At 38.8% G+C, this 17,830-nt stretch overlaps 1 protein-coding gene across 11 annotated transcripts in view; it reads right to left on the reverse strand.

Moving 5' to 3' along the window:
- The window catches only part of Naalad2 (N-acetylated alpha-linked acidic dipeptidase 2), a 73,568-nt gene that overhangs the window by 43,718 nt on the left and 12,020 nt on the right, over positions 1-17,830 (reverse strand). For 9 of the 11 annotated variants that reach the window (XR_005487751.2, XM_039080987.2, XM_039080986.2 and 6 more), the window contains 4 exons: positions 16,603-16,728; positions 14,912-15,098; positions 2,146-2,239; positions 768-866 (listed from right to left, as the gene is read on the reverse strand). Coding sequence is in view for 9 of the 11 variants with exons in the window: in XM_039080987.2 (XP_038936915.1) it covers positions 768-866; positions 2,146-2,239; positions 14,912-15,098; positions 16,603-16,728 (506 nt within the window). In the remaining 2 variants the exon portion in view is untranslated. Of the gene's footprint in view, positions 1-767; positions 867-2,145; positions 2,240-14,191; positions 14,222-14,911; positions 15,099-16,602; positions 16,729-17,830 lie in introns of those variants that run through there. The other 2 variants (XM_063265044.1, XM_039080993.2) reach the window with 2 other exon arrangements.

Raw genomic sequence — 17,830 nt, forward strand, 5'->3', positions numbered from 1 at the left:
GCATTAGCATTTCCATTTCCCCAATCTTTCAGGTAAATCAAACTTTGTACTATGGCCTGTGTTTCCACAACTATACTCTGTCTGCTTTTACTCAGCCCAATAGGCATATATGATCACTCTTTTACAACAGTCCCATGTTAAAACAATTCAAATTGTAGCTGGACGGTGGTAGTGTATACCACTAATCCTAGCACTTTGGAGGCAGATACAGTAAGATCTCTGAGATCAAGGCCAACCTGGTCTACAGAACAAGTTCTAGGATAGCAAGGACTACATAGTCTTTCAACCCTATCTTTAAAAAATAAAAGAAAAGGAAAAAGAAAAATAATAACTACAAAGATATATCTATTGAGAACTGTTGTATCACATGGTTTCCTCATTGTAACTTATTTAATGCCATGTGGTAAAGGATAAACAATAAGTGATTCTTTTCCCTGTGCTCCTTTACTGTCTCTCAATTTATCCATCATAAAAGTTACTAGGAAAATTTATTTAAAAATTAAGTTAAAATGGTAGTTTAAAAAAACAATGCTCAAAATGTTATAAGACTAAACTTAAACATAGTAATAGTTCATCTTGTATTATGATGTCATCACTGAAGAATTCAGTAATTCATTCTGTAACTTCTTCTGTGATGATAAAAAATGATGTTACTCACTAGTGACAAGGAAGGAAGAGAAAGGCATACTTTATCTGGCAGGACATTATATTGAAATTTTTCTGTTAAAATAAAACTTTTCTGGGCTATTAAAAAATCACAAAATTACCTGGAATATTCACTTCCTGAAAAGCCAGGCCCAATATTGTAACTAACATTTAGACTTCCCTTCCAGCTTTGGTCTGGTGGAGCAGTTCCTCCCAAGTTGCTGTCAAAAGTACATGAAACAACAAATGGTTGACTTTGAAGAAATAATGAGTTTGGTAGTGATAATATGTATGTATGAACTCTTTACATGACGGTTCAGGAGGGAGAATCTGTAGAAACCATATCCAGAGGTTAGTCAAGGCCCCAGTTTCGGGGATGGGGCCACCCACTTATCTCCAAATTGTTAACCCAGAATGGCTCCTGTCTCAAGGAAATATAGGGACAAAATGAGGAGCAGAGACTGGAGGAAAGGCCATCCAGAGACTGCCCTGTCTGGCAGACACCAAACCCAGACACTATGTATGCCATGAAGTGCTTGCTGACAGGAAACTGATATAGCTATCTCCTGACAGACTCTGCCACAGCCTGACAAATACAGAGTCTGATGCTCACAGCCAACCATTGTACTGAAAATGGTGACCCAAATGGAAGAGTTAGAGAAAGGACTAAAGGAACTGAAGGGATTTGCAACCCCATAGGAAGAATCACACTATCAACCAACCAGACACTCCAACTTCTGAGGGACTAAACAGAAGATGGCATTGTCTGGCATCAATAGGAGGAGGGGCCCTTGGCTCTGGGAAAGCTTGATGCCCCAGTGTAGGCGAATGCCAGGGCGGTGAGGTGGCAGTGGGTGGGTGAGGGAGCACCCTCATAGAAGCAGGGAAGGGGATGACTTTGTGGGCAGGGTTCCAAAAGGGAATAACATTTGAAATGTAAATACATAAAATATCCATTTTTAGAAAGAAAGGTTCCTCATGGAACTTTCATTCTATGCAGAATCATAGGCTAGACAAATAAGCAACATTAGTTATAAAGTTGAAGAGGGGAAAAAAAATCCAAAGGGCAGAAGGGTAGCAATAGTCTTGTCACCTTTGATATACTTAGAGAAGCCAAGAATTGAAGATATCCAAAAGAGGGAATATTCATGATTATGATAAGAAATACTGAGTTTTTAAAGAAACTGCTGACTACATAGAAAGCACCTATTAAAAAAATAATGGAGTTATTCAGGTAGAGTCATTTAGGAAATAGAAGTTGGGAACTAGGCAACGAAATACAGATAACACTACCAGCAAATATTAAGTCAATGACGGTAGTAGTGGAGACACTTTCCACTGCCATGATTCAGGAAGACAGCATCGTTCTCATTTTACAGGGAAGGAAATAAAATCAGACCATGAGAACATAATCTGTACAAGATCACAATGACTTACAGAGCAGACACAGACGTCTTAAACAGGATAAGCATTTACATCCAGCTACAAGACTATATATACCGTAACAGTCTCTCTGCATCATTATATCCAATTGGATGTACAGGTATGTTTGGAATCCCCACTGCTTCTTCAACAGGAAGTCTGAAGGTATATTCTGCAAGAATCAAGAACATAAGTGAAAATTATTAAAGGATATGGGTGAGGGCAAGAGTATGCAAGAAATACTTGTATTATTACTATAGATTTCTTACATGTTTACAATTAAAGTAAATTTAAGGGTTACTCAAAAGTCAAACTTGTATTTAATCTGGCCTATTTGAGCACCGGTAAAAAGAATAAGACATTTACATTTTAATGTAAAATAAAATCATGAAGATTATAGACTTTTAAACTAAATACTTTAAATAATTATCTTAAACTTTCTAAGATTATTTTATTTCCCCAAAAGACATTGTGAATTACTATAGAAACTCCAGTAAACTCTAAGCTTGGAAAATTTGTCCAGATCTTCTAAAGCTACATATAACAGGAAAAAATTATAGGATTTTGGGAACTAATTACATTATCCAAATAATAAGACAATATTTTCTTCAGAGGAAGATTAGGAAAGGCTGTCAGACTGATCACTTTAGGTCTAGCTATCAAGCAAGATAGAATAAGAAGGAAACCTTCATTCTCATATCTGAACCAACTTACAAATGACAAGACATACAAAAGAACAGTTCTAAGAAATTTTCCTATTATTTAACTATTTTTATAATTGCTTCTTGAAACAAAAAGCTTACCAATATAATTTTACAAAGAAATCAGCAAGGATATACTAACTTGATTGATATTGCTTGCCTGTAGTGGAATTAGAAATCAACATTGAAAAAATACTTCCAAAATTATTGAATAGTTAAAAATTCAAATAATTTGATTCCCTATTAACTCAAAGAAAACAAGGGAGGCTGCCTACAGACATCTTATCTCTCTGTTCTCACAGTTCCAAACCCCTAGTCTCATTTCCAGCTCTATAACCAGAATACCCCTGACAGCCCCCTATGACTTACAACCATCTTTTGTGGCTCCCACAGATCTTCCTCTTTCTAACCTTCCTCTGCCTCATTCATTAATTTGTCCCAGACTCCAATCCCAAAAGACACCCCTGCTAACCCAGGGGCCTCTCCTTCCAGGACAAAAAGTAGGCTGAAGGGAGACCTACATCTATCTATAAATTCACCTCCCACCCAGTTCATCATTTCTAGCCTCCTGGCAGGAAATCTATTGCAGTCTCCCTTCCTCTCTGACTCCAGTCCAATGAAGCAAAATTATCCATTCCTAACACTCTTCACCCCCCTTATCCCAGCATCTAATACCAGTAGGCCTTCACTGAGAACACACCAGGCCAGCAGAACAAGGAAGTAGACACCAACAGAAACAGACAAGCCCAAGCTACCCACATAAGCTATGCCTGCCAGAAAACTAGATGGGGCTCCCTGCACACTTTTTTTTCTTTTTCTATTGATCCAGATCCAATCCAAAATCTCAACTGCAGCTCAACAACAGAACATATTTGAGGATATTCCACATCTTGCTCCCATCTCCTGTGGATCCTAAAGATCTTCTCCCTTTTAACCTTGCTCCCCACACTGGCTCTTTCCCAGCCATGAATCCTAGCAGACTTTCCATGCTAACCCACAAGGCCACACCCTCCAAAAACCAGTTAAGACTTTCAGACCTTACCTCTCTGTGTTTCCCAAGATCCAATACCCCAGTCTCATCCCCAGCTCTGAAGCAGAACAAACATGGCAACCTTCCTTTCTGTAGCATCCCCTTGCTAACATATGCTGTGAATCCCAAAAGATTGTCCTTTTCTAACCTCCCTCCATTCCTTGTTTTTTTTCGTCCCCCAAAACCAACAGGCACTCTATGCTAACCCACAAGTCATACTTGCCAGAAAACCTGGTAGGCTGCACATAGGCCTTCTCTCCTCTCTATTGCTCCATTTCCAGTCCCTGAGTCTCTCATCCCAAACTTTACATCAGAAATCTTTGGCAGCTTCTTCCACCTCTTCTCCCAACTCCTATGGATCTCATAGTTCTTCTATCTTCTAACATTCCTCATCCACTAATTTCTTAATCTCAGCCCAAATCCCAGCAGGCATGCTCTGCTAACCCAATGGGCTCTCATTCCAGGACAACAAGTAGGCTAAAGGCAGATTCACACCCTTCCAAATGCTCCTGCTTCCCAGTTTCATCCCAAGATCTGTAACAGGAAATCTGCTGCTTCCTTTCCCCTCTGATCCCATCCCCAAGGGATTGTAAAGACCTTCTTTACCCCAACTAATCCCAGTATGAGAACCCCAACACCAGCAGGCATTTCCTGTGAACACACCAGATGAGCAGGTCCGAAAAACAGATAACACACTTTCTTAAGGTACAGGGAAGAAACAGAAATCAACAAACAAAACACCCACTCAACAAAGACACATCTGGAAATCAGTACCTAGACCTATAATCATTCCAAACACAGACTAGATATCTGCCAGTGTAAGGACACAATAACAGCCAGGGCAATGTCCCCAGTGGGGCTCAGCTATTCTACCACAGCAGTCCATGAATATTCCAACAAAGCTGTAGCACAAGAAAATAAAACTTGAAATTAACTTTTAAATTGGTTGAAGATAATACAGATGATCTGCAGATGACAGAAGTTCTTAAAGCATAAAGTAACAAATTTAAAGATACCCAGAAAAATATAGTTGAAAGAAATGAATAAAACTGTTCAAGATTTGAAAATGGAATAGAATCAATAAAGGAAATAAACTGAGGAAGTTCTAGAAAAAAAAATTTAAGGAGTTTAAGCAGGAACTACAGAGGAAAGCATCAGTAACAAAATACAAGGGATAAAAGAGGAAATCTCAGGCATTGAAGAAACCTTAGAAGAAATGGATTCATCAGTCAAAAAATGTTTTTTTTTTTTTTGGACACAAAATATCCAGAACATCTGGGACACTGTAAAAAGACCAAACCTAAGAATATTAGGAATACAGGAAGAATAATCCTAACTCAAAATATTTCAGAGAAAATATTTTCACCAATAGCCTCCCATAGGCTCTCTTCATGGTGCCAAGTCTAAAGTCCTTTGTATGACCCCTTCCTTCAGTCCTGAAATGTCAACTACAACTGAGGCTGCACCTTCTCTGATGAAGTTTCCTGGCCTCTCACAGTGCCAAGCCTCAGCTGCATTTCATAACCCCTTCATGCTTTCAAAACCAGTACCATCTGAGTGACTCTTACACATTTTCAAGTACAGCTGCAGTAAGAGGTACAACCTTCCCCATCTTTGGAACACAGTTTTTTTGTGCTCTCAGAAAGCACTTCCCAGAAGATTTCACCTCAGTGATGCTGATCTCTTCTTAATCACCACTAATTTCTTAGCTCCAGCTGGAATATGCCCTCCCCCCACTTTTCTATTACCAGCTTTCTGTTTTCCAACTTCCTCACTGCCTAACCTTGGCTGCCCTGGAACTTGCTTTCTAAATTTGACTTTGAACTCACATCTGCATGGTTCTGTCTCCTGGGATTAAATCCATGTACCGGCACACCTGGACTTAAGCTTTTCTTCACCTAGAACTTGCTCTGTCCCATGCTTGCCTTGAACTCAGAGGTCTGTTTGACTGGAATTAAAGGTGTGCTCTACCATGCTAGGATCTAAACTTAGCTGGGTAGGATCTTGCCCCAAAGGCTAATACCCTTAATTCAATGTAATATCCTTAAACACAGGATTCAGCTCCATTTCACTTTCTGGTGCCCTTTAATACGCCAACCATATATTTTTATGTTTCCTTTTCTCAACTTGCTATGCTTGTTTAAAATGCTCTTCATGAGACTTAATGAGAGAACAAAGTCTATAATGGGTGTTTCTGAGACTTCCTCTGTCAGTGCAATTAATGAGTTTCTTCACCTTAGACTCAGGTAGACTCTTCTGACAAGGGTAAAAATTAGCCTTATTCTTCACCAGAATACCACAAAACAGTCTTTAGGCCACATACTGAAATTCTTCTCCACTCAAACCTCTTGGGCCAGATCAGCACAGTTCAAGTCATTCACAGCAACAAAGACTTTCATATTCCTACTAGGATAGCCCATTAAGCCCCACTTAAGCATTCTATTAAACAAGGACTCAAACCATCCTTGGTCCTGTTCTCTTTCTTTCTTTCTTTCTTTCTTTCTTTCTTTCTTTCTTTCTTTCTTTCTTTCTCTTGGCAAGTCCTTCTAATTTTAGCCGTGGAGTCTTTACTCCTGAGTGGTCTAGGAAAAACAGCATTCCTCCCGGAGGGCTGCACAGAGACCTCCTTGCTGTAGGAACAAAAGGTCTAGACCATGTCGGCTCTGCAGGAATACCTCTTGTAAATGGGACTACCTCTTTCAATACCTGCATCTATAGCTATTTTGAGTTCTTAATATCTCCATTCCTGGAGTACTAAAGAGGTGGTTTCACATCTGCTGCACACAGACCCAGGCCTAATAGTAAAGACACAGTTATAGATAGAGGCTCTCTTTCAACTCGGTGGTCCCCGTCTGATTTATTCAGGATTTCTTCAAAAGGGTGGTATAAAACCTGGGGATTAACAATACCAGAATACAGAAATCTTTTGTCTGGTCTAATAGTTGTGTGTGAACACAGGACACGAGGCCGATGGCACAACCCACCATAAGTTCTGTGGTGGCATAATGTATGAAGCTTGGTAACCTGGGGAATAGGTAGAGTTGCATAAAGACCAGTAGGACAGTGGGACCTGCCCAGGCAGAGTCCAGGCCCCTTCACTGCCTATAAAGTAAAACCTATTCCTGATTTTTGAGCCCATCCGGAAGATGATGATGCATTGGACAGGGTGATATCTGAGGAGGTAAAAGCAATGCGTTCATAATGAGGGGTTTCTACATCACAACAGAGTCAGCAATATTTAGTGGCCCTAGGGTTAGAGTCATTCAGCACATGAAAGGTTTTCTTAATAAGATCAGTCAAGGGGTTGGGTCAGGTGGATATTGCGTTGGATTTCCTAAAACATGGGGGGTTGTGCTATGAGCTGACTGAAGCATGGGGGTCGGGGTGCTCCAGCGGCTTTGGCGGCATGATGGCTATTTCTTTGTTGGGTCCCACTGAAGCAGTGGGAACTTCTATCCTGAGCTGGACAGTGAAAAGGAGCCCATCATCATACCAGCGTTTATAGTCCCCAGATTTTTCCCTTTAGTCAGCTACAGTTAGCACGCTTCCCTGGTTCAGTAGAGTCTATAAGGAGGGGGTTGCATGCCCCAGATTAACAGGGAGTTAGATGTGGTTTGCAGTTAGTAGCTCTGGTTAGATTTCTCTTGTTTGTGATCAGGTTTCAGGAGCAGGATGGGCCCCAGTGAGTATCTCCAGTAGTCTCAAATCCCCAACTACCACAGTAGAAGTCAACACCCCCCACACACACCTGTTCTGATCTTTCTTGGTAGGCTTGTCCCCAAGGCAGACATAGACTCATTGGAGTATCATGAAGGCGGTACCGTGTACTGGGGGAGGCTGCAGCCAATCTCCAAGTCTCCCAGACCCTGGATTGCCCTTAGTATATTTAAGAGTACAGGTAGCCTATTTAAGCTAGTCCCATTGGCCATGGGTATATCCCAAGAGTCTAGTCCCACAGCCAGTTGACATAAGTCAAAGGAAAGCTTTGGCCACATTGTGTAAGGGGGGTGATTCTCAGTCACTGTGAACACCTCATTTCCAGTGAGGTTGGAGGTCAGGCTCCAGGTCAGCTTGTCCAGCTGGTGGGGGCTTGTCCCTTTGGATATCACCTCAGCTGGGAGCAGGAAGAGGCTCAGGATGATTCTCAGCAGGAGAAGGAGTTCCATTTTTCCTGGGCTGTCAAGTGAGCTTGATCTTCAGGGGGTTCTCTGTGGGGGAAACACTCCAATTTCTGTTCCAGGAAAGAAGACCAACTGGGAATGGACAGGTAGCTGGCTTTACATGAGAGGTGTGTATCCAGGCTGCAATTCTGTCCATCTTTTTGGCTTTTGGCATAGTCAAGGAGTACAATGTAGGGGCCCTTCCACCGAGGTTCTAAAGACTGGGACCAGTGCTGGCAGATGTATACAATGTCTCTGGCTTGAAACTGATGGGGTACTTCAGTAGTCTCTGGAGCATTAAATGCAGATAAATTTGACTGGATTTCTCTTTGAAGCATGTGATCGGCTATTAGCCTTTTTAGGAGCTCAATGTCAATGGAATTCCAGAAGCTCCTTCTGCTGCTATATTGCCCCATGCCCATGAACGCTGGTGAAAGCATACCTGCTATTGGTGTAGATGTTGATTTTCTTTCCAGCTCCCAGATTTAAGACTTTGGTGAGTGCAATCACTTCCGTTATCTGTGCTGATGTTCCAGGGGGCTATGATTCCTCCCAGAGCTCTTGTCACCTGACTACCATAGCCACTCCAGTCTTGTGCTGCCCATCTAGGAGATAGCTGCTGCTGTCAGTGAACCAGGTCACCTCAGCATCAGGCAGTCACTGGTCAGAAAGAGCTTTCTGCCACCCCGTTCCTCTGCCAGGATCTGCTATCAGTCGTGCACAGGTACCTTGGGATCAGGGTCAGGTAAAATAGAGTAGCCGGGTTGAGAGTTACCGAAGGTGTTAAAATGCCTGGACCTGAGTTCAGCAACAAAGTCTAGTAGTGGGTCACATGGGTGTTGGTGAGCCACTGGTCAGGTGTGGGGAACTATCACAGTCAAATCCTGTCCCAAAGTCAGCTTATCTGGATCCTTGACCATGACTGCCACCTCTGCTATTATCCTCAGACAGGCAGGCCATCCAGCTGCTACCAGGCCCAGTTTTTTTGACAGGTAAGCAATGGGGTGTTTCCATGGGCCCAACAATTGGGTCAGCACCCCCTTAGCAATCCCTCAGTTCTTACACCTGTGAGAACTGCTAAAAATAGTAAAACAAATGACAGCTCATGCTAATGAGCTTGTGCAACAATGAGGACACTCCACCATTACCAGTGAGAGTACAAACTTCTACAGCCATTATGGAAATCAATATGGCAGCTCCTCAGAAAGTTGAGACTTCATCTACCCTTATGACCCAGCTATACCATTCTTGGGCTTATAGCCAAAGGATGCTCCATCCTACCACAAAGGCACTTGGTCTAATCATGTTAATTGCAGATTTATTCAGAATAGGTAGAAACTAGAAACAACCTATAAGTTTCTTAATAGAGTAATGGCTAAAGAAAATGTGTTTACACAATGAAGTATTACTCAATGTTTAAAAATAATGACATGAAATTTACAGGCAAATGAATGGAATAAGAAAAAAAAATTCCTGAGTGAGGTAGTCCAGACCCAGAAAGATAAGTACAGCATGCATTCACTTATATGTGGCTATTAGCCAATAAGTATATAATAACCAACCTATAATTCATAGAACCAAAGAGATTAGGTGAAGAACAAGAATGTAGACAGGACACATGGATCTCTCTGAAAGGGGTGATCAGGTACTGGGGAGAGATGAAGTGGAGGAGGGAATGCAGGCAGAGATGACTAGAATTGGCCAGCTTTTGGTGGATAGTGTAGAAACCTAGTTCAGGGGAACCTGCCTGGAATCTATGAAGCTGATCCTAACGGAGACTCCTAGTAATGCTATGCTTAAACTGGCTGTCACAAGGAGACATTTCTAAATGCAGGATTCGGTTGAATTCAATTCTCTTGTAGGCGAAGGGACTCCTATAGCAATTCCCAAACAATCTTGGCTGTTGTTAAGACAAAGGGTTGGTTTATGCAAGTTTAGAGTGGATCTCATTTCCAAGGATAGTGAATTTAATGAATATGGAGAAGTCAAGCTGGTGCCTATATGGATCCTTTACCTGTAATTTCGTGTGGGCTACTTAAAGAGCAACATAGACACCAACTCAATCACAAAACCTTTGATCTACAATGTTGTCCTGACTATAAATATGCTAAGGCAATTCTGGCACCAACCAATGTCTGATTTCACTTAAGTCCAATTCCAATAGAGAGAACCCATTTCCCACACTACTAGGGTGACCAAGAACAAGAGACTAGATAACCAAGAAACACAGGATAAAAACAACATTATTGAAAGAAGATGAAGAAGAAAGAAGAGAAGGAGAAGAAAGGAGGAGGAAGATGATGATGGTGATGATGATGGAGAGGAGGGGAGAGGCAGGGAGGAGGAGGAAGAGGAGAAGGAGGAGGAAAAAGAAGAAGAAGAAGAAGAAGAAGAAGAAGAAGAAGAAGAAGAAGAAGAAGAAGAAGAAGAAGAAGAAGAAGCAAAGAAGAAGAAGAAGAAGTAGAAAGACTCCTAAATAAATTATGCTATATTCATAAATCAGTGCCTTATCTAGTCATTGGCAGAGAAATTTACTCTGACAGCAGATGGGAAGTAATACAGAGACCCAGAGCCAGACATTATGTAGAGGAAGTCTAAGTGGGAGTTCTCCATTAAATCCCTCCCCTCAGAGCTCAGCGAATTCCATGGAAATATGAACTAGAGAGGTAGGAGAACAGCAGAACAGGGCCCGCAGAATCAACAGCAGGTGCATGTGACCTCACAGAGTGAAGCCAAAAGCACGGGGCCCAAATGGCTCTGTCCTCAGGACTTCTGAGTGTCTATATCTCTCTCTCTCTCTATCTCTATCTCTATCTCTATCTCTATCTCTATCTCTATCTCTATCTCTATATCTATCTATATATATATATATATGTATACATATATATGGCTAATAGTTTAGTATTTTTATGGGACTCCTGACTATGAGAATAAGTGGATCTCTGACTCTTGGAACTCTTTTCTTCTTGTTGGGTTGCTGTGTCCAACTTCTATATGATAGATTTTGCTGCATCTTTTTATACTGTATTTTGTCACATTTGGTTGTTATCTGTTAGAAACCTATTCTGTTCTAATAAGAGACAGAAAGGTAGTGGATCCGGAGAGGAGGAGGGTGTGGAGGAACTGGGAGGAATAGATGTAGGGGAACTATTATTAAACCATTATTGTATGAGAAAGGAATCCAGTTTCAATAAAAGGAAAAAATAAAAAAAACCATGCATTTCTAAATAAATTGTAGGTTAAAACTGAACCAGAAATGTTAAAGTATGTACAACTGAATAAAAAATGAAAATAATATGTCAAACGTTGTAAGACGGTGCTAAACCAGTAAACAGAAAACAGCTGGAGTATTAAAACATCAATTTTAGAAAAGAAGGATTTTAAAGAAATGGACTCAGATTCTACCTGACATTGTGGAAGACAAATAAAAGAAGGAAAATAAGCAGGAGAAATGATATAAACATCAGAGCAGAAATCCAAGAAACACAAAGCAACTATACAACTAGAGATAAAAACATGTCTCTAGCCATAAATATGGAAACTTTTATTAAATAGAAAAAAATTATTGAAAGACCCAAACTACCAACACCCAACCAACACCAGTTGGAAAATAAGCCAAAAACTTAAAAAAGCCAGTTTGTAACTTTTAAAACTCGTGTGTGTGTGTGTGTGTGTGTGTGTGTGTGTGTATACCAAAAAATTCAGGCCCAGATTATAGCTCAATACTTACAAATACAGACCCCATATGAACAACAATGCCAGCCAACCAGAGCTTCCAGGGACTAAGCCACTACCCAAAGACTATACATGGACTGACCCTGGACTCTGACCTCATAGGTAGCAATGAATAGCCTAGTAAGAGCACCAGTGGAAGGGGAAGCCCTGGGTCCTGCTAAGACTGAACCCCCAGTGAACGTGATTGTTGGGGGGAGGGCGGTAATGGGGGGGAGGATGGGGAGGGGAACACCCATATAGAAGGGGAGGGGTTAGGGGGATGTTGGCCTGGAAACAGGGAAAGGGAATAACAATTGAAATGTAAATAAGAAATACCCAAGTTAATAAAGAGGAAAAAACAAAAACAACAACAACAACAACAACAACAAAAAACCAAATACAATATTTTATGTAATATAATTTCTCTTACTCTGACAGCAGATGGGAAGAAAAACAGAGACCCACACCCAGGGAATAATTATAGTCCTACCTTGTTACAAGATCATTACTCTAATATCATGGTACAAAATTATAAGAAGGTGGTAACAAATTAAGACTGTAACCCAAAATATTGTCAAAGAAAATTTAGTACTAATCTTGTATTATTTAAAATCACAATACATTTGGATCAAATTATGGTTTATCGTAACACTCATAGCTGTTTTTGAATTCAGAAAATCAGTATATTATAACAAAAGTAAAAAAAATACTTCGATTAATATCTCAATACACAGAAAAATGATATTCTGGAAGACACTCTTGTCACATTAGTGGGCAAGTAGCCTTTCTCAGATGTTAAAACATCTAGAGCTAAAATGATATTTAAGAGGTTACTGGGTGCCTTTCTGTTATAGGAAAAATGAGGACATCCATTGTAGTTCTACTGGAGATGCTGACTAGTATAATAAATAAGGGAAGAAAAAGAAACAAAACATGATCATTCTATAAACAAAAAGATCCATTTCCATTTGCAAATAATGTCATCTTTATAAAAACTAACAAAACTACAGAGGCTTAGAGCTGATTGTTCGAATCAGTGAATGTGTAGAATACAAAATAAATGCATTTCCCATACAATAGCATGTGTCTATTAATAATGAGAAATTAGAATTCAGTTTTAAAATATAATTTACAAAGTCATAATTCTTGCGTATGACCATGTATAAGTCTGATAAAAAATGATGTCTACAATGTAACTATAGACCATTCCTGAGAGAAATTTCTTCCTGCATTAATATACAAATTTCATTCACTCTCAAATTCCAAGGAAATTTGTTTTGTTTTGGGTCTTTTTTGTTTATTTTGTTTCATTTTGTTCTCAGAAATTATCTAACTACTTAAGTGTGGTGAGGTGGCTCAATGGGTTAGGGCACTTGTTCCAAAGCCTGATCAACAAATTCAGTACCTATCAGGTACATAATGGAAGGAGAAAACTATGTCCAAAAAAGTTGTTCTCTGTCTGCCATCCTAGCACAGGAGGACAAACATGCACATGCATGCATGTGTGCAGATACACATATACTCCCACATTATCACAGTAGAACAAATATTCACATGCATGCATGTTCATGGCTGCATGCACAAGCATGCACCCACACACACACACAAAATTAAATAATGCAAACTTTTAAAGCACTTCTGCATATAGGGGTGCATACCTTCAATACCAGCACTCTGAGAGCAGAGACAAGAAGATCTCTGTGAGTTCAAGGTCAGCCTGGTCTATATAGAAAGTGTTTACAATAGTCAGTGAAACATAGGGAGACCCTGTGTCAGGAAAAAAGTCAGGTAATTTAAACTAGTTTTAAAATTCATATGGTGAAGGACCAAAAATCCACAATAGTTTTTTAAAAAGAGGTCCCATACTTATGTACATATGAGAAACACTAATTGAATTCAGTTGGTTATTAAATAAAAATTTAAAAAGGTAAATATGGTGGCACATGCCTTTAATCCCAGCACTTTGGAGGCAGAGGCATAAGGACCTCTCCATTAGTTCAAGCCCAGTCTGGTCTACAGTTCAGGGACAAACATTGAGAGCATGTTTCAAACAACAAAGAAGCCAAAATCATGAAGTTGGGAGGAATGACCCAGAAGAAAGTCTAGGCTCAGAAAAGTTGGGGGAGGGATAAATATAATCAAAATACATTGTATGTATATATGAAATCCTCAATTAACTTATGGAAAATATACTGCAAGAAGAAGAAGAATTTGAGGATTTGACTTCCTATTAGAACACAGAACTAAACAGTATCACCACACTAACTATTGACAAGGCTATAGCAATTGAAATTTTCCTTAAAATATTATACACCCAACATTGTATTTTTCTCCTTAATTTTCAAGTATTTTCATAAGGAAAATACAAGCAAATTACATAAATTACATAAAAACATATACACATCCATTATAGAAGCTTCTAAACAGAAACAACTCAAATGCCCAGCAACAAGTACATGGGTAAACTAGGGCATAGCCAATCAATGCAATAATAGAAACAAATAAATGAAAACACATACCAGCATATCTGGATCTCAAGAAGAATTGCTAATGTTTCAAAAGTAGATCATCGATCGCCTAGAGATGGGTGCTGAGTAATAATTGCAAGAAAGGGAATAAGAGGAAACTGTCTGAGGAGGTAGTGGTTATAGTCATTACTTTATTATAGAGATAGACAGTTTCACATATACCCAAAAATTTTACATTTAAGGTAACTTTTTTGCTTTTTAATTTTTCATATTTTCATTATTTGAGACAGGGTCTCTCTGTGTAGTCTTGGCTGTTCTGGAACTCTGTAGACCAGGCTAGACTCAAACTCACAGAGATCTGCCTGCCTGTGCCTCCCAAGTGCTTGGATTAAAGACCCTTTAAAGTAACCTTTAAAAATTCATAAAAAAAGAAAGAAATTTATGACTAAATAACAAAATCATTAGGTTATTTAGAAATTTAACTTATAAGGTTAAAATAATACATTCTTTTAATTATAAATATCAGGTTTTCTAAACCTTCATCCTGCTTTGAAAAAAAAAAGTCAGCCAATACCTTCTTCCCATGTCTACATCTGGTGGAAGTTTAAAACCAAAATAATACAGGAGAAAGTACATATTTCCCAGCAATCAAGATCCAAATGACAGAAAGTCTTATATAATTTTAGTTCTGTTATAATTCTTATTATAATGTGTCCTTGCTTTTGTACACCTAGAATAGCAAGGAATGTTTTACAGGTGTAAACAGGTTACCTTTAGCTGGATAACCTGGAGTGAGTGGGTCACCTGCCCCATTCAGATTTAAGACATTTCCTCTCTGGGCTGCAGCTCCAGGAAGGTTCCATCCTTTGGGATATGGCTGTACACCAGGGGCAAAGTAGTCAGCTGGATCAGAGTACAGAATGATTCCCATGGCTCCAGCTAGCATGGCATTTTTGACCTGTAAGAACAATATGTAACATGATGCAGGGACACAAATGACTGGCCTGTTCTTACAAAAGTAGTTTAACACCTGCTTTGGACAGTGTTCATATATGTTTGCTATCTTTACCTTCAAACTAATTTCCTTCTTGCTAAACTTAATAAATGATCATTTATCTTACAAAATCCTAACTAAATGATCTCTGTTATGAAGTGTTCCTGTCATTCCCAAAACTTCAAAATTGAAGTCTCCCTTCTTGTCTCTATTTATTATTGTATATATTGTAGAATGTGAATAATGCTATACTCTTAAACAACGAACCACCAAATCTTACACATCATTGAGTAAGCACTTTACAAATATTTATGTAAATAAACAGGTCTTCAACTCTGTCTAGAAAAGACACAGTGTGTCTGTCAAAAGTGACTTTGTAAGCATCTAAATATCTGCATTGGTTAAAAATATGAAACTTTATCCAGTGAGAAATCTGAATCATCAGAAGTGAAGCAGAAGGCAGGTAGGTAGGTAGCTCTCACTCTTGGCTCTCTCATATGAGTTGCAATATTAAGAAAGCACCCAGCCATGTCAGTGTCCCAGCCTCTGGAAAGGCAATTGATTATTTCCTCAAAGCTCTGAAAGAACATTTTTATAATCTATATAACAAAAATTACATACAAATACTTATAGAATATTAAAATGGAATTATTTATAGCAACATATTAAAGTCCAACTAAGGAAAATATTTATAAACAGGAGAATGATTAGCTAAATTGTTTATTGGTTCTGAAAATATCATGTCCACATTTAAATTAATGAGGCATTTAATAAATAATCACACAGAAAATACTAATGTCGGTTTGCTACTGAGACGCTTTCTAGGACAGAAGAGGATACTATGAAGAACTCTATGAGACTAGTGTTATTAACATTCCTATTCTACTCATGAGGACACCGGCATAGAGGGAGAAAATGACATTGAAAAGGTCTAAAGACCCAGTGCCCCAGACTAGGCCTGAGCCAGGTGTGAAGTTAGCATCCAACCCCTGAGCTGCTACTGTGCAGTCCTCAGCGTGTTAACATGGTTAGGCCATGAAGAGCTGAAGGAGAACACTGTTACAGAACACACAGATGATCGAGGCCTCTTTAAAGTTTAATGACAATAACTGCATAAAGCATACATATGCACAAATTTAGAATTCAAAGAATTTAATCAGGAAAGAGTGACTAAAATTGATTACGTCAATTAGAAAAGTAAGTTGGGGGATACAGAGCAAATGTTCCTTTTAACTGATATAGATTTCCTCTTTTCGATTTTTAAAAAGCAAATACTACTTTTCCAACAAAAAGAATTTTCTTTCTGGAAATATCGAGTTATATAAAACTCAAGTCTTCTGTGTACCCATGGAGAACAACCAAAAAATAAACAAAATTAAGAGCAACTTCAGAGAGTGACTATACTGACAATTTATACTTGTGAGATTGAACCTCTCCCCTTTCTTCTAGAAAAAAAAGAATACTGTACTTTGTTTCCTCTAAAGATTTTCCCATATCTTGCAATAACAATCTTGCCAGTGCAGTTGATGTGCATCTCTCTTTCTAGTTTGAAGAAGTCCTCAGTACGAGCATAGTTGACATACACAAGCTCTCCCTACAGGGAAATGGGAAAGATATGTATGCTGTTACCTTAAAGAAAAATATAAATAAGTTCATTCTTCAAACTGTATTGGCAGTGTTCTGTCCTTATCTGGGATGAAATACCACTTCGAGCTCATATCAATTTATTTAAATACTTCAAAAAGTACATTAGGGAGCAGAAAAAGATATTTTGAATAGTTGATCTCAGAAGAAAATATCAGCAAGAAATATAGGCTGCTTTGACAATCCCAAGTGTGTGTTTGCATTTTAGGTTTTGTCTTCTATTTTCAAATTTTTAAGTAGTTTTCTTTCATATAGCATATTCTAATTACAAGTTTCCCTCCCCCTACTATTTCCAGTTCTTCCCCACCTCTCCTCCCATCTAGATAGATCCATGTCCTTTCTGTCTCTCCTTTGAAAACCGACAAGCATCTAAGGAATAGTAACATAAGACTCAATAAGATAAAATAGAACAAACAAATAAGAATGGGATTAAAAAAAACAGCAAAAAGCCAAAGAAAAAGCACAGTAAATACAAATAGATGCAGAGACACATGTATTCGTAACACAGGAATTGTATCTAACCCAAAACCAGAAACCATAGTATACATCGAAAGGACCTGTAAGGTTTGTGAAAAAGAAAAGTCCTAGCTTACCATTGCCAGACAAAGAACCTCCTAAGACCCAGTTGAATTTGTTTTGCATCCCCCATCTACTACTGGGCATGCAGCCAACCTTAAGTGTGCTTTGTTTCCCTAGTGAGTCTTTCACAATAAAAAACTTTTTTTTTAATTTGAAAGTGGCTACCAATTGGAGATGGCTCCTGAAATGCCAAATGTTTAATTTCCAACTAAAAAATTATTTTAAGAACATCCATAGTATGAGTTACAAAGATGGATACATAAAAATCATTTAAAATTTGCAATATAAGTGGGGAGAGCTGCTGAAAGCATCTGTTGCTTTCCCTGAACTTCGAGCCATATCTTTTAGGGCATTTGTTTGCTTTGAATTTTCTTTTCCTTATCGTCTTTTCTACAATTAAAATTGAAAGTGTTAATTAAAATTTTAAAATGTCCATAATATTGAACATCAAATAATGAATACATATTATTTGG

Source organism: Rattus norvegicus, chromosome 8, assembly GCF_036323735.1.
Source record: "Rattus norvegicus strain BN/NHsdMcwi chromosome 8, GRCr8, whole genome shotgun sequence".
Lineage (NCBI taxonomy): Eukaryota > Metazoa > Chordata > Mammalia > Rodentia > Muridae > Rattus > Rattus norvegicus.